Source organism: Microcaecilia unicolor, chromosome 1, assembly GCF_901765095.1.
Source record: "Microcaecilia unicolor chromosome 1, aMicUni1.1, whole genome shotgun sequence".
In the NCBI taxonomy this organism is placed as follows: domain Eukaryota; kingdom Metazoa; phylum Chordata; class Amphibia; order Gymnophiona; family Siphonopidae; genus Microcaecilia; species Microcaecilia unicolor.
In genome coordinates, this window is record NC_044031.1 from 242,805,536 (window position 1) to 242,823,641 (window position 18,106).

Consider the following 18,106-nt stretch of genomic DNA (forward strand, 5'->3'; position numbering starts at 1 on the left):
ATGATCCTCATGGACCTTTTGGTCTGATACAGTATGTCAGGTCTTATTCATTAAATGTAAACTACTCTGCATCCACAAAAACCCTATCTCCCACCAACAGGAGCAGCTCATAACTAGCACATTTTCTCCATGGAGTTCACCATTCAAAAAAAAAAAAAAATGATTCTCGTGTCATCTCAGTAATAGCAACAAAAATCACTCCACTATCAGGCACATTGTGAAATAACACAGAACCTGAAAAAAAAAATCCTTACTCAAAATACATGTAGCAGATCTACTGTAGAGCAGTATCACTAATTTCAATGATTCAACAAGAACTTTACTTAAGGACAGGCAGCATTACAAATATTACACTGGGCCCTAGAACACCAATACATTTACTACTGGTAAAACAAAACAAGTGGGTCTGTTACTGAGTTCTACTCAGAAACTATATGCATACAGAATGCAACACCTCAGTCACATGCAAAATACAGAACAAGGGATCACAAATTAGAAATAGAAATACGAAAACAAAAGTTAAACTGGGAACCCCAAGAAGTCAAACTAGTTAGGTACCACAACATAGGAGAAATAAAAACAAATGCATTTCCTCGGCATCGCCATCGAGACTGTAGGTCTTTAGTGTCGAGGTGGGTTCGGTTTCAGAGGTCACTGAGGGAAGTGCTTTCAGACACCAAGGAGGAACGCTAGTGCGAGTCAGAGGAAGATCCCAGGTACTTCTCAGATGAGTCATTTGGGATTCCCTCTGAACCTTCCCCTCCGCCTGAAAGGAGATTGTCTCCCCAAGAGAGCTTCTCCTACTCCTCTTTTGTGCGGGAAATGGCTCAGACCATTCCATTCCCCATAGATGTGGAGGATGAGCCCAGGGCTGAGATGCTCAATTTCCTGGACTACACCTCTCCACCTAAAGAGGCAGTGACAGCTCCTTTGAATACGGTACTCAGAGAAGTCCTACTGGGAATCTGTCATCTTAGGGGTCACAGGATCAGACAGAAGGGATGCCCAGTTTCGCATAAGTCCTTAGGCGAAACTGGGCATCCCTTCTGTCTGGTCCTGTGATCCCTAAGAAGACAGATTCCCAGTATCGGATCCACAGTGAGCCTTGGTTGATGAGATCTCAGTTACCCCATAACTCCATGGTAGTGGACTCCGCCCTCAAAAGAGCCAAGAGTTCTAGAGACTATGCTTCAGTGCCCCCAGGCAGAGAAGGTAGAACCTTGGCCTCTTTTGGGAGGAAGATGTATCAGGCCGCTATGCTCGCTGCCTGTATACAATCCTACCAGCTCTTCACGAGCATCCACTTGCAGAACTCAGTGCGGCAGCTGTGTAGTTTGGTTGATGCTGTACCTCCAGAGTAGACCGAACCTTTTCACCAGTTGGCCAGACAGCAGAAGGCGTGTTGTAAATTTCTGGCTAGTAGGGACTTTGATGTAGCATCCAGAATCTCTGCTCAAGGTATAGTGATGCGTAGAGTCTCATGGCTGCATGTTTCTGACCTAGACCATTCGGTCCAGTAGAGGATAGCGGATGTTCCTTGCCGGGGGGATAATCTTTTCGGAGAGAAGGTGGAAGATCTGGTTGACCAGATCAAGAAACATACTGGTTCTATAACTTCTCTCTCCCGCTGGGCGCCTTCTGCTACCACCTCCTCATGTAGGAGGTATTTTGGTGGGTCATGGAGTGCTCCCTATTTCTATTCTAGGCGTAGGTACACTCCCATGTCTCACCAGCCTATTCAGTCTGAGCCCCAGTGTGCTCGTTCCCGTCAACAGCGTGCGTCCAAGGCCCACACTGCTCCCCAGCAAAAGCAAGGGATGGGCTTTTGACTGGCTCCATGAAAGCATAGCCACAGTAAAAGTGTCTGTGCCAGGCGACTTGGCGTTTGGAGGGAGGTTAATGTTTTTTTCACCAAAGGTAACCTCTTGTAACCTCCGACCAGTGGGTTCTTCAAGTAGTCCGGTTAGGATACACCCTCAGTCTGGAATCCAAACCTCCAAATTGCCCACCGGGAGCTCATTCATACAGTTCTAGCACAGGCAGGTACATTAAGAGGAACTCTCTGCCCTTCTAAAGGCCCACGTGGTCAAACCCATTTCACCAGGGGAAGAAGGGCTGGGATTCTATTCCAGGTACTTCCTTGTGCAAAAGAAAATAGGAGGGATACGTGCCATCCTAGTCCTAAGGGCCCTGAACAAATTCCTCGCCTGAGAAAAGTTCAGGATGGTTTCCCTGGGTACCCTTCTTCCTATGATTCAGGAAAATGATTGACTATGCTCTCAGGACTTAAAGGATGCTTACACACACATCTCTATACTTCTAGCTTACAGGAAGTATCTTCGATTTTGGCTGGGAACGCAGCACTTCCAGTACCGCGTACTGCCATTTGGCCTAGCGTTAGCTCCCAGAGTGTTCACAAATGCCTTGCAGTAGTTGCAGCGTCGCTACACAGACTGGGGGTGCATGCGTTCCCTTATCTTGATGATTTGCTTGTGAAGAGCACCTCTGAGGACGGTGCTCGGGAGTCCATGTGGAGAACTGTTCAGGTGTTGGAACTACTAGGGTTTGTAATAAATTACCCCAAGTCCCATCTCCCCCTGTTCAAAAATTGGAGTTCATTGGAGCACTGCTGGACAAAAGGACAGTCCGGGCCTATCTCTTCAAGGCACGGGCGGACAACCTTCTGTCCCTGGTGTCTAAGGTTTGGGTATCTCAGCAGCTCACAGCTTGGCAGATGTTGAGACTTCTGGGGCACATGGCCTCCACAGTTCACGTTACTCCCATGGCACGTTTGCATATGAGATCTGCTCAATGGACCCTAGCTTCTCAGTGGCATCAGGTCATGGGGGATCTAGAGGATGTCATCTAGCTCTTCACTGACTTTTGAAATTCCATACAGTGGTGGACAATTTGATCCAATCTGACTATGGGATGTCCATTCCAAATCCCTCAGCTGCAGAAAGTGCTGACAACAGATGCATCTCTCCTGGGGTGGGGGGGCTCATGTAGATGGGCTTCACACTCAGAGAGCCTGGTCCACCCAGGAAACAGGTCTTGAGATCAACCTCCTGGAGCTTCGAACGATCTGGAATGATCTAAAGGTTTTCAGAGATTGGCTGTCCAACCAAATTATCTTAATTCAAACAGACAATCAGGTTGTGATATACTACACCAACAAGCAAGGGGGCACGCCTAGTTAAACTGCCCTTTTGGGGAAAGTGGCTATTTGAAGAAGATCTCAGTAACCTGGTGAAAGAACTGGGGAAAACTAAGCCACAGCAGTTGCTGGAGGATAAGCCGAAAGCCTCTGGTTGCCCGTCTTCTGGGGCTCTTGATCTCGATTTTAGTTTGCTTTCCTATCTATTCGATGGAGTTCTTTGATGATTGTTTTCTATTATGATTTATGTTACTATGTAGTTGTTTGTAACTACAATTTGAAACGATATAGCAAGATAAATAAATGACAACGATTTCTAGACAGCAAAGGGTACAGACCTAGTCATCGTCAGTATGGTCATGTCATGCTTTCAGGCATGCTAATCTTCCTTTTATGCCAACAGGTAGTCCTCTTCTCGGTCAGCTAGAGCGCCCAATGCCTCCCGAGCTTCGCAATGATATGAGGCTGGTCCATTCTTTTTCTCCGGTGGGAGAACGTCTTAAGGAGTTTCGGAAGGAGTGAGCCAAAATCACATCAAACCGGTGGGTTCTGGATATTCATACAGTTTACAAGTAGGAGTTTTTTTTGCTTGGTCACTCCGCTCTTTTTGCAGTCTCCTTGTTGAAGGCGCTCTGGGCTTTTGTTCCAGTTCTCCAGGCCGAATAGGGACAAGGCAGATACTCTACTTCATTGCCCCAAAGAAGGAGGGCACTTTTCTTCCAGTCTTAGATCTCAAAGGTCTAAACCGCTGCTTCTGCTTTTGCATGGAAATACACTAAGGGCAGTCATAGCCTTGGTTCAAGTGGGAACATTTCTCATCACTCTCGCTCTCAAGGATGCTTACTTGCATATACCCATATAGCCGCTGCATCAGAGGTTTCTACGTTTTTGCGGCTTTCGCTTCCAGTTCAAGGCTTTGCCATTTGGTCTTACCACAAGACCTAGAATGTTTGCCAAAACTGTGGTAGTGGTGGTGACCTTTCCTTTGCCAAGCCAAATGCAAAGCGGAGATAAGGAGGGCAAAAAAGGACTTTGAGAAGAAATTAGCGTTGGAAGCAAAAATACATAGTAAAAATTTTTTTAGATACATTAAAAGCAGGAAACCGGCCAAAGAGTCGGTTGGGCCGCTGGACGAAAATGGTGTTAAAGGGGCGATCAAGGAGGACAAAGCCGTAGCGGAGAAATTAAATGAATTCTTTGCTTCGGTCTTCACCGAGGAGGATTTGGGGGGGGACACCGGTGCCGGAAAGAATATTTGAAGCGGGGGAGTCGGAGAAACTAAACAAATTCTCTGTAACCTTGGAGGATGTAATGGGTCAGTTCAGCAAGCTGAAGAGTAGTAAATCACCGGGACCTGATGGTATTCATCCCAGAGTATTAATAGAACTAAAAAATGAACTTGCGGAGCTACTGTTAGAAATATGCAATCTGTCCCTAAAATCGAGTGTAGTACCGGAAGACTGGAGGGTAGCCAATGTTACTCCGATTTTTAAGAAGGGTTCCAGAGGAGATCCGGGAAATTATAGACCGGTGAGTCTGACGTCGGTGCCGGGCAAGATGGTGGAGGCTATTATTAAGAATAAAATTGCAGAGCATATACAAAAACATGGACTGATGAGACAAAGTCAGCACGGATTTAGTGAAGGGAAGTCTTGCCTCACCAATCTAATGCATTTTTTTGAGGGGGTAAGCAAACATGTGGACAATGGGGAGCCGGTTGATATTGTATATCTGGATTTTCAGAAGGCGTTTGACAAAGTGCCGCACGAAAGACTCCTGAAGAAATTGCAGAGTCATGGAATCGGAGGTAGGGTATTATTATGGATTAAGAACTGGTTGAAAGATAGGAAGCAGAGAGTAGGATTGCGTGGCCAGTATTCTCAGTGGAGGAGGGTAGTTAGTGGGGTCCCGCAGGGGTCTGTGCTGGGTCCGTTGCTTTTTAATGTATTTATAAATGACCTAGAGATGGGAATAACTAGTGAGGTAATTAAATTCGCCGATGACACAAAATTATTCAGGGTCGTCAAGTCGCAGGAGGAATGTGAACAATTACAGGAGAACCTTGCGAGACTGGGAGAATGGGCGTGCAAGTGGCAGATGAAGTTCAATGTTGACAAGTGCAAAGTGATGCATGTGGGTAAGAGGAACCCGAATTATAGCTACGTCTTGCAAGGTTCCGCGTTAGGAGTTACGGATCAAGAAAGGGATCTGGGTGTCGTCGTCGATGATACGCTGAAACCTTCTGCTCAGTGTGCTGCTGCGGCTAGGAAAGCGAATAGAATGTTGGGTGTTATTAGGAAGGGTATGGAGTCCAGGTGTGCGGATGTTATAATGCCGTTGTATCGCTCCATGGTGCGACCGCACCTGGAGTATTGTGTTCAGTACTGGTCTCCGTATCTCAAAAAAGATATAGTAGAATTGGAAAAGGTACAGCGAAGGGCAACGAAAATGATAGTGGGGATGGGACGACTTTCCTATGAAGAGAGGCTGAGAAGGCTAGGGCTTTTCAGCTTGGAGAAGAGACGGCTGAGGGGAGATATGATAGAAGTGTATAAAATAATGAGTGGAATGGATCGGGTGGATGTGAAGCGACTGTTCACGCTATCCAAAAATACTAGGACTAGAGGGCATGAGTTGAAGCTACAGTGTGGTAAATTTAAAACGAATCGGAGAAAATTTTTCTTCACCCAACGTGTAATTAGACTCTGGAATTCGTTGCCGGAGAACGTGGTACGGGCGGTTAGCTTGACGGAGTTTAAAAAGGGGTTAGATAGATTCCTAAAGGACAAGTCCATAGACCGCTATTAAATGGACTTGGAAAAATTCCGCATTTTTAGGTATAACTTGTCTGGAATGTTTTTACGTTTGGGGAGCGTGCCAGGTGCCCTTGACCTGGATTGGCCACTGTCGGTGACAGGATGCTGGGCTAGATGGACCTTTGGTCTTTCCCAGTATGGCACTACTTATGTACTTATGTACTTGTGTCGATGACTGGCTCATTTGTGTGTCATCCTGTTTGGACAGTGGTGTGGCATCAGACAGATTTATCTGTTTTCTGCCGTCATTGGGTTGGGTGATCAATTTTGAGAAGAGCAGACTAACAGGAGTGGAGGAGTGGCCAAGTGGTTAGAGCACCGGTCTTGCAATCATAGAGGTGGCCGGTTCAAATCTCACTGCTGCTCCTTGTGATCTTGGGCAAGTCACTTAACCCTCCATTGCCTCAGGTACAAACTTAGTTTGTGAGCCCTCCTGGGACAGAGAAACATCCAAAGTACCTGAATGTAACTCACCTTGAGCTGCTACTGAAAAAGGTGTGAGCAAAATCTAAATAAATAAAATAAATAACTCTATTACAGACACTGGAGTATCTGGGCATTCTGTTCGACACAGCCAGGGATTTGATCATCCGAGTTCCCTTTCCAGTGACAATGGACTCCAAAAAGTCGAGTTGGGGAACTCTTTATTAGTTCCATCTGACACAGGGCACCTGGATGAGACAGGAGCCTTGGTGGTCGATAAATTGCTTGGAGCTGAAGGCAGTGCAGAATGGCTTATGCGAGTTCACTCCTTTCTGGCGCTGATCCTGGTCTGAGCTTTCTCTGACAATGTGATGGCGGTGGCTTATATCAACAAGCAAGGTGGGACCACAGTCTGGTGGAGGTGGCCTTCCTCATGAGTTGGACGGAGAACTCTGCTTGTTGGCATCTCTCGTCACTAGGTCCTTGATGCTGCATATTTTAGATTGTAAGTCCACTAGGGACAGAGAAAGTACCTGTATATAACATGTAAACCACTTTGGTTGGAACACAGAAAGGCGGTATATCAAATGCTTTAACCTTACCTTTCTTTTGCTGAGCATTACAGGATGGACTTTGTGGCGTGCTCAGAAGCCGGTTTTGGGACTTCAGTCCTCAGAGCAAACGACGCCAGGATCCCATCCATTCTAGGGATTGCTTTTAAACATTCCATATGTTCTGGAATAGTGGGAAGCTATGTAATAGAAGGAAAAATACATTTTTTTTTTCATCAGTCCTTTCCAGTATTCCAGTGTTCCAGAGGCCCACCAAAGGTTTCTGAGATGTTTAGTTGGTGCGAAGTAATGGGTCAAATAATGACTGTAACCTTACATGGTGCTTCTTGCATATATCTTGTTCCCTACAAGTTGTCCAGAGATGAGCGGTCCACACATTTGCTTGAATGGTTATTGTTAGGTTAGCAAGTTGTTTAAGGTTGTTGTGTTTATTCTGAGTTTTTACTTACTACTTGTCTATGTAAATACTGAAGAGCTGGACTGGATGCTAAGAGATATGTCTCGGCTCAGTTTTCAATCTCCATCTGGTGGTTGATGGACGCAACTATTCCCACAGGTTCTAGAATAGTGGGATGGACTAATGGAAAGAAAATTATCAGGTAAGATTTAATTTCTCTATATGCTGGGTCCTGGGTTGTCTGATTAAAAAACATTTCCAGATAGGAGGCATAAACATTGGTGCTTAACTTTCAGTCAACCAGCCTAAAGTAGTCAAGATAATAGAGTCAGAGATCACTAAAGATACAGTAAAGAAGCTAATCAAGCCACACTTTCATGGAATGCTGTTTTCATTTTTCAGGTTGAAGTGTGGAGCTGTGTGAATTCCTCGCTGCCAGGTGAGTAGTGGTTACACATGTTTGCCATATATTTATTTTATTTTTTTTCAACATGAGTGGAAGAATAGGCAAGTTCCTTCCCGGACTAAACTCCATCAAGAAAGCACAGAATAGTGTGCTAGTTATTTTTTTTTAAGTGAAACATTTGTATGTTGTTGCCCACTGCTGGTTGCACAACATTGGGATCTGGCTGAGCAGGTCCGATGAAAGATGAACTGGATGGAGTTTTCCTGAGACATGCCCTAGGACAGGGGTGGGCAGCTTCTATACAGAGGGCCACGTGAATGTCAGTACTATCCTTGGCAGGCTGCAACATTATTTAATGTCAGAACCAGAAGTGTACAGACCTCGATAGACCTGTGATAAATACATAAGTAAAAATCTAGCTAAAAACAATGGAAGCAAATTCCTAGAGTGGCTATTCTGAAAATATTTGTGAAATAAAGTATTTAAAATTGCCAAAACTCTGGTTAATGATGTTTTTGTGTATAAAATTCAGTGGCCTGCCACCCCTGCCCTAGGGGTTCTTATATAGTGCAAACAACCTCTTAGGATTACCTTCCTGAAATACTCTTGAAAGTTCAAAATATCTACTCCGAAGCAAAAAATACAAGTTTGAGAATAAACACAGTGTTTCCCTTTTAATTAACACTATTCCTAGAAAACTCGGGGGTCCTTTTACTAAGGTACACTAACGGATTTAGCACGCGCTAAATGCCATGCAGCCCGTTGTATACCTATGGGGTGCATGGCACTTAATGCACACTAATTCGTTATTAGCGCACTGTAGTAAAATGACCCCTCAGTTAGTAGGGTTCCAAACAGTAAGGCCACTGCCAGTTCTGTCCTGTTCAGACACTGTTCCTGAGAGCTTTGAACCCTTTTCTTCAGTTCAGTTTGTACCAAAATCCTGCCACAGCACTGTTCCAGTTCAAATGAACAGAACTTTTCTGCTGCTCTGAAGGTCCTGGCTGCAACATCTTTCCCCAAGTCCTTGTTGGCCTGCAGTAAAAATCATAAACAACTTTCCTCAAGTTGTCCTTTGTAATCCCAAAGCATTCATAAGGAAACCTTTTACATTCTTGCAAACATTTTGTCATTAATATAGAAACTATGTTTACTATGAAACTTTGTAAATATTAGTGCTTTGAAAATGAGCCCCATAATCTCCCATGATTCCAAGGACTCATGGGAGAAGGACTTCTCAGAGAGATCGAGATGTCCTGGCTCTGTACTGATCTCTCCAGCTGCCCCTCTCCCTGAGACACTTGACTGTTTCTCTTTTCCATCTTAGCCAGGAATACTGCTACCTCTCATCACAGGTAGGTGTTTTAATGTGCCTTTCCTTTGCTAAATGGCACATGTCCTTCCCTGAGCCCCTATGTATGGGCTTTTCTTTCTTCCTATTCTTGGTGTCTGACCTCTGTTCCTACAAGGATTCTAAGGTTGGGGAGTGGGGTTTGCACTATTCTGCTCCTCCCCTTCTGACTAGGACTGTCCCCTTCCCAGAGTTTCTCTACAGATACCCATAACCCCCCTTCCTCTGTCTCTTTCCCCTGGGATCTGGCTGCTGCTTCTTTGGGTAACTAAGCTTTCCTTAATTAAGAACATAAGAATAGCCATACTGGGTCAGATCAACTGGCCCAGTATCCTGCTTCCAACAGTGGCCAATCCTGGTCATAAGTACCTGGCAGAAACCCAAATAGTAGCAACATTCCATATTACTAATTCCAGGGCAAGCAGTGGCTTTTTCCATATCTATCTCAATAACTATTGACTTTTCCTCACTTGTCGAAACCTTTTTTAAACCCAGATATGCTAACCACTGTTACCACTTCCTCTGGCAATGAGTTCCACAGCTTAACTATTTGAGTGAAAAAAACACATTTCCTCCTATGTTTTAAAATGATTTCCGTGTAATTTCATTGTGTCCCCTGGTCTTTGTACTTTTTGAAAGAGTGAAAAATTGATTCACTTTTACCTGTTCTACACCACTCAGAATTTTGTAGACTTCAGTCATATCTCCCCTCAGCCATCTGTTTTCCAAGCTGAAGAGCCCCAACCTCTTTAGCCTTTTTCTCATATGAGAGAAGTACCATCCCCTTTATCATTTTGGTCACTCTTCTTTGAACCATTTCTAATTCCACTATATCTTTTTTGAGACACGGCTACCAGAATTGAACACCATGCTCAAGGTGAGGTTGCACCATGGAGTGATACAGAGACATTATAATATTCTTGATCTTATTTATCATCCCTATCCGAATAATTCCTAGCATCCTGTTTGCTTTTTTAGCTGCCGCCTTGCACTGGGCAGAAAATTTCAGTGTGTTGTCTACAATGACTCCCAGATCTTTTTCTTGGGTACTTACTCCTAAGGTGGAACCTAGCATCAGGTAACTATGATTTGTTCTTCCCAATGTGCATCACTTAGTATTTGTCCACATTAAATTTCATCTGCGATTTGAATGCCTAGCCTTCTAGTTTCCTAAGGTCTTCCCTTCAGTTTTTCACAGTCTGCATGTGTTTCAACAACTTTGAATAGTTTTGTGTCATCTGCAAATTTAATCACTTCACTTGTTGCTCCAATTTCCAAATCATTTATGACTATGTTAAATAGCACCCGTCCCAGTACAGATCTTTTCGGCAGATCTCTGTGTCCTGTGACTGTGTTTCACAGGTTATCTTGAGAAGGGAACAAGCTGCCCTAACCACTTCTCTAGACTGATCACTTGGTTACAATACCTAGAATTAAGAATACAACTCTTCGTGTCGACAAGTGGGATTGAGTCAAGCACACAAGTGATAAAAACATCGCATATCACTGGCACAGAACAACTCTGAGCACGTGTGGCTCTTCCCAAATGCAGTGGTTTGTTTAGTGCCTCAGTTTAGTGTTCTCCTTTAAAAAAAAAAAGTTATTGTTTATTGAGAAAATATCATATATAAGCCATTGCTTCAATCAGTATTCAAAAACTTTCTTTGTGTAGACCTCTTTAGCCCTCTACCCCCTCCTTTCCTTACTGGCCATTTTTATTTATCTCCAGCAAACCTTGTTTCTTTTTTACATGAATTCTTCACATGGTGATCAGAATTTGGGGTTATAAATAATGACATTGAAAACAAAAAAATCCTCCCCATGGATTTTGATGCTTGTATCTCCTTAGAAGTTTGGAGCAAAGTGGTGGTTGAGCAATAGATCTTAGTCCCTGAAGCAGAATTTAAAACAGGGAGCCTTGTTGGGCCTTCGCCTGAATAGTGTTGCATATATTAAATTGCATCTAAGCTAAGTGTTGATGGTTTCATTATTGTATTTGCACTATTGAGCTTTAATTATGAAATTTATGTTTGTCACACATTGAGGTATTATCACAGTGTGTTTTGACACTTTCTACTGAGTTTGCTCAGCGTATATGTGGGTGGTAGACAGATGTTGCTTAAGACACCAGTGGCTGCACACCGAGATTAGCTGCCCTATGATGCATTAGCATTTTCTGGCACTTTATACAAAAGTGTTTCAGTGCCCGTTTGGATAAAGTAGAAAACTACCAGTTAAATCAAACATTGGTACATATACATGCACATACAGTACCTAAATATAATCCTGTGAGGACTGTTAGATGTATTTTTGCTACGTAATCATACTAAAAAGGTCAGTTTTATAGGTGGAATTTTTTGCTTTCAATTTAATTAGATATTTTGGAAAGCGTTTATCTTTGATTTTAAAATGTATTTATTTGATTAATTCTGTAAATTATATCATTTGTTGAAATACATTCTCCCTCTCCGGGAGCCGGTTCTCATTCCAATGCAATGCTATATCCATTCGGGTGCCAAAACCTATGTTGTAGGCAACCTTCCCAGTATATCTTCTATTTACTAGGATTTTAAGTCTTTTTATTTATTTATTATTGCATAATACATGAAACAAATGAAACTGAGCATGCGCAAAGTGTCTTGCATGCTCAGTTTCACTAAAACCGAACATGCACGTTACGAGAGGGAAGCATGCCAAGCAATGTAAGGAGAACAGCACTGTAGAAATGCTTCAGCTGGCAGGTGTTGAGGATGCCCACCAGCTAAACCAGGGGCCTTGGATCCATTTGGGGGGGGGGGGGGCAGGCCCCCGTGACCCCCCGTAGCTACACCACTGAGCAGAATAGGAGTAGTAGTTAGTATAGCGGACTTGGGACCTGGGTTAAATTCCCACTGCAGCTGCTTGTGACTCTGGGCAAGTCACTTAATCCTCCGTTGCCCCAGGTACAAATAAAGTACCTGTATATAATATGTAAACTGCTTTGACTATAGTTGCAAAAACCACAGAAAGGCAGTATATCAAGTCCCACAATGTTTTTCTGTGCTCGTTGGGGTATGTGTTGGAAAGCAATTTTTGTTTTTGTTATAGGTATGCAGATGATATTTCTGTACTTACTCCATCAAGATCTGCTATAGAGATTGATCTTTCTAGGGTTAATAAGTGTGTACATTTGCTATGAGAATAGATGCTTAACCCTAAGTTAAAACTCAGGGGGGGATGCACTAAAGTTGTCGTTAGAGCCGTTCCGTACCGAATTCCATAGCGAATCGGTAGGGAACGGCTATGCATCAAGGAAAGGGAATGCAAATGAGCTACTCGTTGTAGCTCACTTGCATTCTCTATTCCCTCGTAAAACAGTCGGAGAATCAGCTGGTCAAGCATGCGCAGAGCAGCAAAGCGTTATGCTGGCTGCTCTGCTCATACCAAATACGCCTCAAGTGCCAAGTGCTCGTCAGGAGTGTCCTTTATGGATGTTCTTCACTGTGTAGTGTATTATAAAAAAAAATCACAGGCTCCGATGCTGCAGGCATCCACTGCACCTACCATGGTACAAATAGAAGCAATTCTGGAGACTGTCATTAGGATTTCCATCCGCCCAGCGCCATCTTCCACCCAAGCACAGCGAAGAAAGCATTGAGCCGAGCTGAGCTAAACGCTTTTCCCCCCTCCTGTGAGGTAACCCTGGCTCTGATGCTGCAGGCTCTCAGTTGAGAGACCTGGAAGTCTCTGAACCAATCACAGCGTGTTTAGCTGAGCTAAACGCGTTGTGATTGACTCAGAGACTTCCGGGTCTCTGAGCCAATCACTATTACTCAATAATGCCTGCAGCATCGGAGCCAGGGCTTCTGCTAATGTGTTGACTGAATTTCACTCATAGCAAGCAAGTGCAGTTTGGAAGTTGTTAGTCTTGAAAAGGTTCATGAATGGCAGAATAACAAATGTTCAAATAAATAAAAACGGGGATTACACCTCTGGATTACAAGACCAGTGCTCTAACCACTCGGCCACAATTGTACTTGCTTGGATGTCCCTCCCTTACTTCCAGGTCTCTCAGCTGAGTGAAGCACGGGCAAAAAGGACGTTTTTATTATTGCGGGGGGGGGGGGGGGGGGGGGGGGGGGGGGGAGAGGATGCACAAAATGGACGTTTTTTTTTTTAAAGCGAAGCTTTATTTAAAAAAATCGGGCTCAGATGCTGCAGGCTCTTTTTTGGACATCATTCAACCCCGGAATAATAAAAACGTCCTTTTTGCCCATATTCTCTGAGCCAATCACAGCGCGTTTAGCTCGGCTGAACACGTTGTGATTGGCTCAGGGACTTCCAGGTCTCAGCTGAGTGAAGCACTGCCAAAAAAGACGTTTTTATTATTCCGGGGTTGAATGATGTCCAAAAAAGAGCCTGCAACATTGGAGCCTGTTTGATTTTTTTAAAATAAAGCTTCACTTAAAAAAAAAAACGTCCATTTTGGCCGTGCTTTACTCAGCTGAGAGACCTGGAAGTAAAGGAGGGACATCCAAGCAAGTATAGTTGTGGCCGAGTGGTTAGAGCAGGCGAGTTCAAATCCCACTAATAATTTTGTTTAAAAAAAAAAAAAAAGGCGAGCACTTTTTTTCCACTTTTTTAAGTTATATGAAGTCTTTATTGAACATTTATCAAAACAGCATCGGAGACTGTTTGATTTTTTTTTTTATATAGTGAAGAACGTCCATAAAGGACGCTCCTGACGAGCACTTGGCCGTTTCTGCTCCCCGATTTTTTTTTTTTTTACATTTTAATAATTTTTCCAATCCCGTGCAGCCCCAACGAGAGGTACAGACCTCTCGTTAGATTTTCCAGCGTTTTCCAGCGTTAAGGCAATCGGAAAGGGTTAGTGCATCTCATTACAGTAGGGTTTCTACACGATTTGCTCATCTGCATTAAGTTTTTGTTAGCTGCTACCATCCTTGGAAAAAAGTCTTTAGTGCATGCCAGGGTTTACTACTTGCTTGTTAATGGCTCTTTAAGGGCTCATTAAGTTTAGTGCATCTGGCCATGAGTACTGATAAGACCAAATTTCTGTGATTTAGACAATAAATTAGAATGTATTCCCTGTTCTATTTGTATTAAAGTAGATTACAAACTGTCTACACTGATAAAGGTCTTGGGTGGCTTAGCTGAGAGTTCAGCTGCTATAGAAGCCCAAATCTCCTTCCTAGTACAGAGATAATGTTTTCTGATGAGGAAATTTCACTGCATCCAAACTGCTTTGAGAAAGATCAACCCAGACTCTGGTACAGGCACTCTTAACTCTTGCAGTTGGATTACTGCAGTCTTGGTTAATTGGGCTGTACTGAGAGTCAACTGAAATGACCACAGTCAGACAGTACAGAATGCAGAAGTACACCTGATTTTTGGTTTAATTAAATACAACAGAATTTCTTTATTTTATGTTAAACTTCATTGGTTGCCCATTGAGGCTAGAGTTCTTTTTAAATTGGCCTGTTTTTAAAAATATAATTTTATTTATTTGTTTGTTACATTTATAGCCCACATTTTCCCACCTATTTGTAGGCTCAATGTGGCTTACATAGTACCGGAGAGGCGTTACAGACTCCGGTGTAAACAAATACAAAGTGATGTTGTGGTAAGATAAAGTTCATAGTTCAAAGTATTTATACTCCCATCTCCCATTTGGTGTCTTCTTAAGAGTCAGAAAGCTAAATTATCCAGTTGTGTGCTTCTTTCCTTCACCAAGAGGAAGGAAAAGACTTAAAAATGTTTGAGATGACACTGGAATTTCAAGCTGCCAGTCACTGGAGAGTTTGCCAGGACATTTTGGTTATCTCATTCTTATGTGTTGCCTAGGAAAAATATTAACTCTGCTGTTTCAGAAATTTGTACTACAAAAAGATTTTTAACCATAATTTTAATTGTCACTCGCTGTTTTTTTAAACTGTCCTCCCAGAAGTTTGTTTGTTCTGGCTCTTGATGTTACTGTTACCTGCTTTGAACTGCAAGGTGTTAAGCAGGGTATAAGACCAGAACGTATGACTAAGATTGGCTTCAGGGGTTCCACATTTTATACAAGTAGCAAATTGAGCTATTCTCATCAAAGAGACCCTCTCTAGAGATATATAAGCTGTATGAAGGAACACATAATGCTGTTCTCCGAGGACAAGCAGGCTGCTTGTTCTCACGACTGGGTTGACGTCCACGGCAGCCCCCACCAACCGTAACAAAACTTTGCGGGCGGTCCCGCACGCAGGGCACGCCCACCGCGCATGCGCGGCCGTCTTCCACCCGTGCGTGACCGTTCCCGCTCAGTCTTTTCTTTTCCGCACTGGAGAGAGCCGCGTTCGTCTCTCTCTCTGTCAGCCCCGGAAACCGGATCGCGTGTTCGTCGCGAGATTTTTCTTCGTTCTGTTTTATTCGCGTCTCTGTTTTATTTTGGTTAAAAAAAAAAAAAAGAGAACTTTGTTTTCCCTCGTCTTTTTAGAGGGGGCGTCTCGTTGCGGCCTTGTGGCCGCGCGGTCGAGTTATTTTTCGAGGTGTGAATTTTACCGCCACCATCGACGACTTTGACTTCGCTGACGCGATTTTTCCGTCGATGTCCTCGAAGGTCCCGAGTGGATTTAAGAAGTGTGGTCGGTACGGCCGGCATATCTCGCAGACCGACACTCACGCTTGGTGCCTCCAGTGCCTCGGGCTGGAGCACGATACCAAGACGTGCACCTTGTGTCTCGGTTTACGGAAACGGACACAGGTGGCGAGGCAAGTTCTATGGGACCGTCTTTTTGGAACTTGTGCCGGCCCCTCAACGTCGACTTCGATGGCATCGGTGTTGACGGCTGGATCTTCGGTACCGATGTCCACGAAATCGGCACCGAAGGCACCGACCCCAGGAGCACAGGTTCCGTCGGCCTGCCGGTCTTCCGGAGACAGCAGGGGTGAGCAGCCGCGTGGGCAATCGGCCCCAGTCACTCCCTCTACCCAGGGCTCTTGGGACCAAACCCTGTCGGACCCGATCCCTCGAGGCCGAGGGGGATCTACTTCGTCCTCTTCAATACCACCGAGCGCCGATGACGGGCACCGGAAAAAGACAAAAAAGCACCGTCATCGGTCGCCCACGGTGCATATAGCTCCCGGCGCCAGAGATGATTCGACGCCGAGGAAGCGGCAGCGCCGGGAGGAGCAGTCCCCCTCTGTAGTAGAGGTATTGTCACGCCAGGGTGCCAGCACTTCGGTGCTGTCTCCTGGACCCGAACAGCTTCCGGCACCGACACCTCTACTGGCCCCCTCGCCTTTCCCGACAGCGGGCCTGGACGAGTGCCTCCGAGCCATCCTTCCTGGGATCCTGGAAGGGCTGATGCGCCAGACTGTGCCCCTCGGCACCGTTGATGGAGGCGCCTGCGTGCTCTAGCCCGGTGCCGAGGCCTTCGACGCCGACGCTGCTTGCGGCGCCGGTCTCAACCGCCATACAGGTGGAGTCCCCGTCGATGGAGGGAGCTTCATCCCCGCCGGCGCGGGAGTCCACCGCTCGACGACGCCACCGAGGCCTCGGTGCCTCGAAGTCGAGCCGGGCCCGGTTGAGGACTGAGCTACAGGAGCTCATGTCCGACACCGAGGAAGAGGCCTCGTGGGGAGAGGAGGAGGAGGACCCCAGATATTTCTCCTCAGCGGAGTCTGTGGGCCTTCCCTCCGACCCCACTCCTTCACCAGAGAGAAAGCTGTCGCCACCTGAGAGCCTCTCCTTTGCCTCCTTCATCAGGGATATGTCTATTTGCATTCCCTTCCCCGTGGTCTCTGTGGATGAGCCGAGGGCTGAGATGCTCGAGGTCCTCGACTATCCATCACCACCTAGAGAGTCCTCCACGGTGCCGTTGCACAATATCCTCAAAGAAACACTGCTTCGGAACTGGTTGAGACCATTATCTAATCCCACCATCCCCAAGAAAGCGGAGTCCCAATACAGGATCCACTCGGACCCAGAGTTAATGCGGCCTCAATTGCCTCATGACTCGGCGGTCGTGGACTCTGCTCTCAAGAGGGCACGGAGTTCGAGGGATACCGCCTCGGCGCCCCCGGGGCGGGAGTCTCGCACTCTGGACTCGTTTGGGAGGAAGGCCTACCAATCTTCAATGCTCGTGACCCGCATCCAGTCCTACCAGCTCTACACGAGCATACACATGCGGAATAATGTGAAGCAACTGGCGGACCTGGTTGACAAGCTCCCGCCGGAGCAGTCCAGGCCTTTTCAGGAGGCGGTCAGGCAGCTGAAGGCGTGCAGAAAGTTCCTGTCCAGGGGTATATATGACACCTGTGATGTGGCATCTTGTGCTGCGGCCCAAGGTATAGTGATGCGCAGGCTCTCATGGCTGCGTGCCTCTGACCTGGACAACCGCACCCAGCAGAGGCTGGCTGATGACCCTTGACGGGGGGATAATATTTTTGGTGAGAAAGTCGAGCAGTTGGTGGACCAACTACATCAGCGGGAAACCGCCCTCGACAAACTCTCCCACCGGGCGCCTTCAGCATCCACCTCAGCAGGTGGACGTTTTTCCCGGGCCAGGCAGGCTGCGCCCTACGCCTACAACAAGCGTAGGTACACCCAGCCAGCCCGAAGGCCTCATCAGGCACAGGGACAGCCCCAGCGCGCTCGTTCCCGTCAACAGTGTGCGCCTAAGCAGCCCCCTGCGCCTCCACAGCAAAAGCCGGGGACGGGCTTTTGACTGGATCCATGGGAACATAGCCGCCATCAAAGTGTCCGTACCGGACGATCTGCCAGTCGGGGGGAGGTTAACATTTTTTCACCAAAGGTGGCCTCTTATAACCTCCGACCAGTGGGTTCTTCAAATAGTGCGGTGCGGATACGCCCTAAATTTGGCCTCCCCTCCACCAAATTGTCCTCCGGGAGCCCAATCCTTCAGCTCCCATCACAAGCAGGTACTTGCAGAGGAACTCTCCGTCCTTCTCAGCGCCAATGCGGTCGAGCCCGTGCCACCCGG

General features: G+C 45.8%; 1 protein-coding gene across 1 annotated transcript in view; it reads left to right on the plus strand.

Annotated features, from left to right (window-relative positions):
* Positions 1-18,106, plus strand: part of LOC115474417 (reversion-inducing cysteine-rich protein with Kazal motifs-like) — a 109,932-nt gene that overhangs the window by 61,098 nt on the left and 30,728 nt on the right. Inside the window, exon 4 of the mRNA XM_030209907.1 lies at positions 7,768-7,804. Coding sequence (XP_030065767.1) covers positions 7,768-7,804 — 37 coding nt within the window. The remainder of the gene's footprint in view (positions 1-7,767; positions 7,805-18,106) is intronic.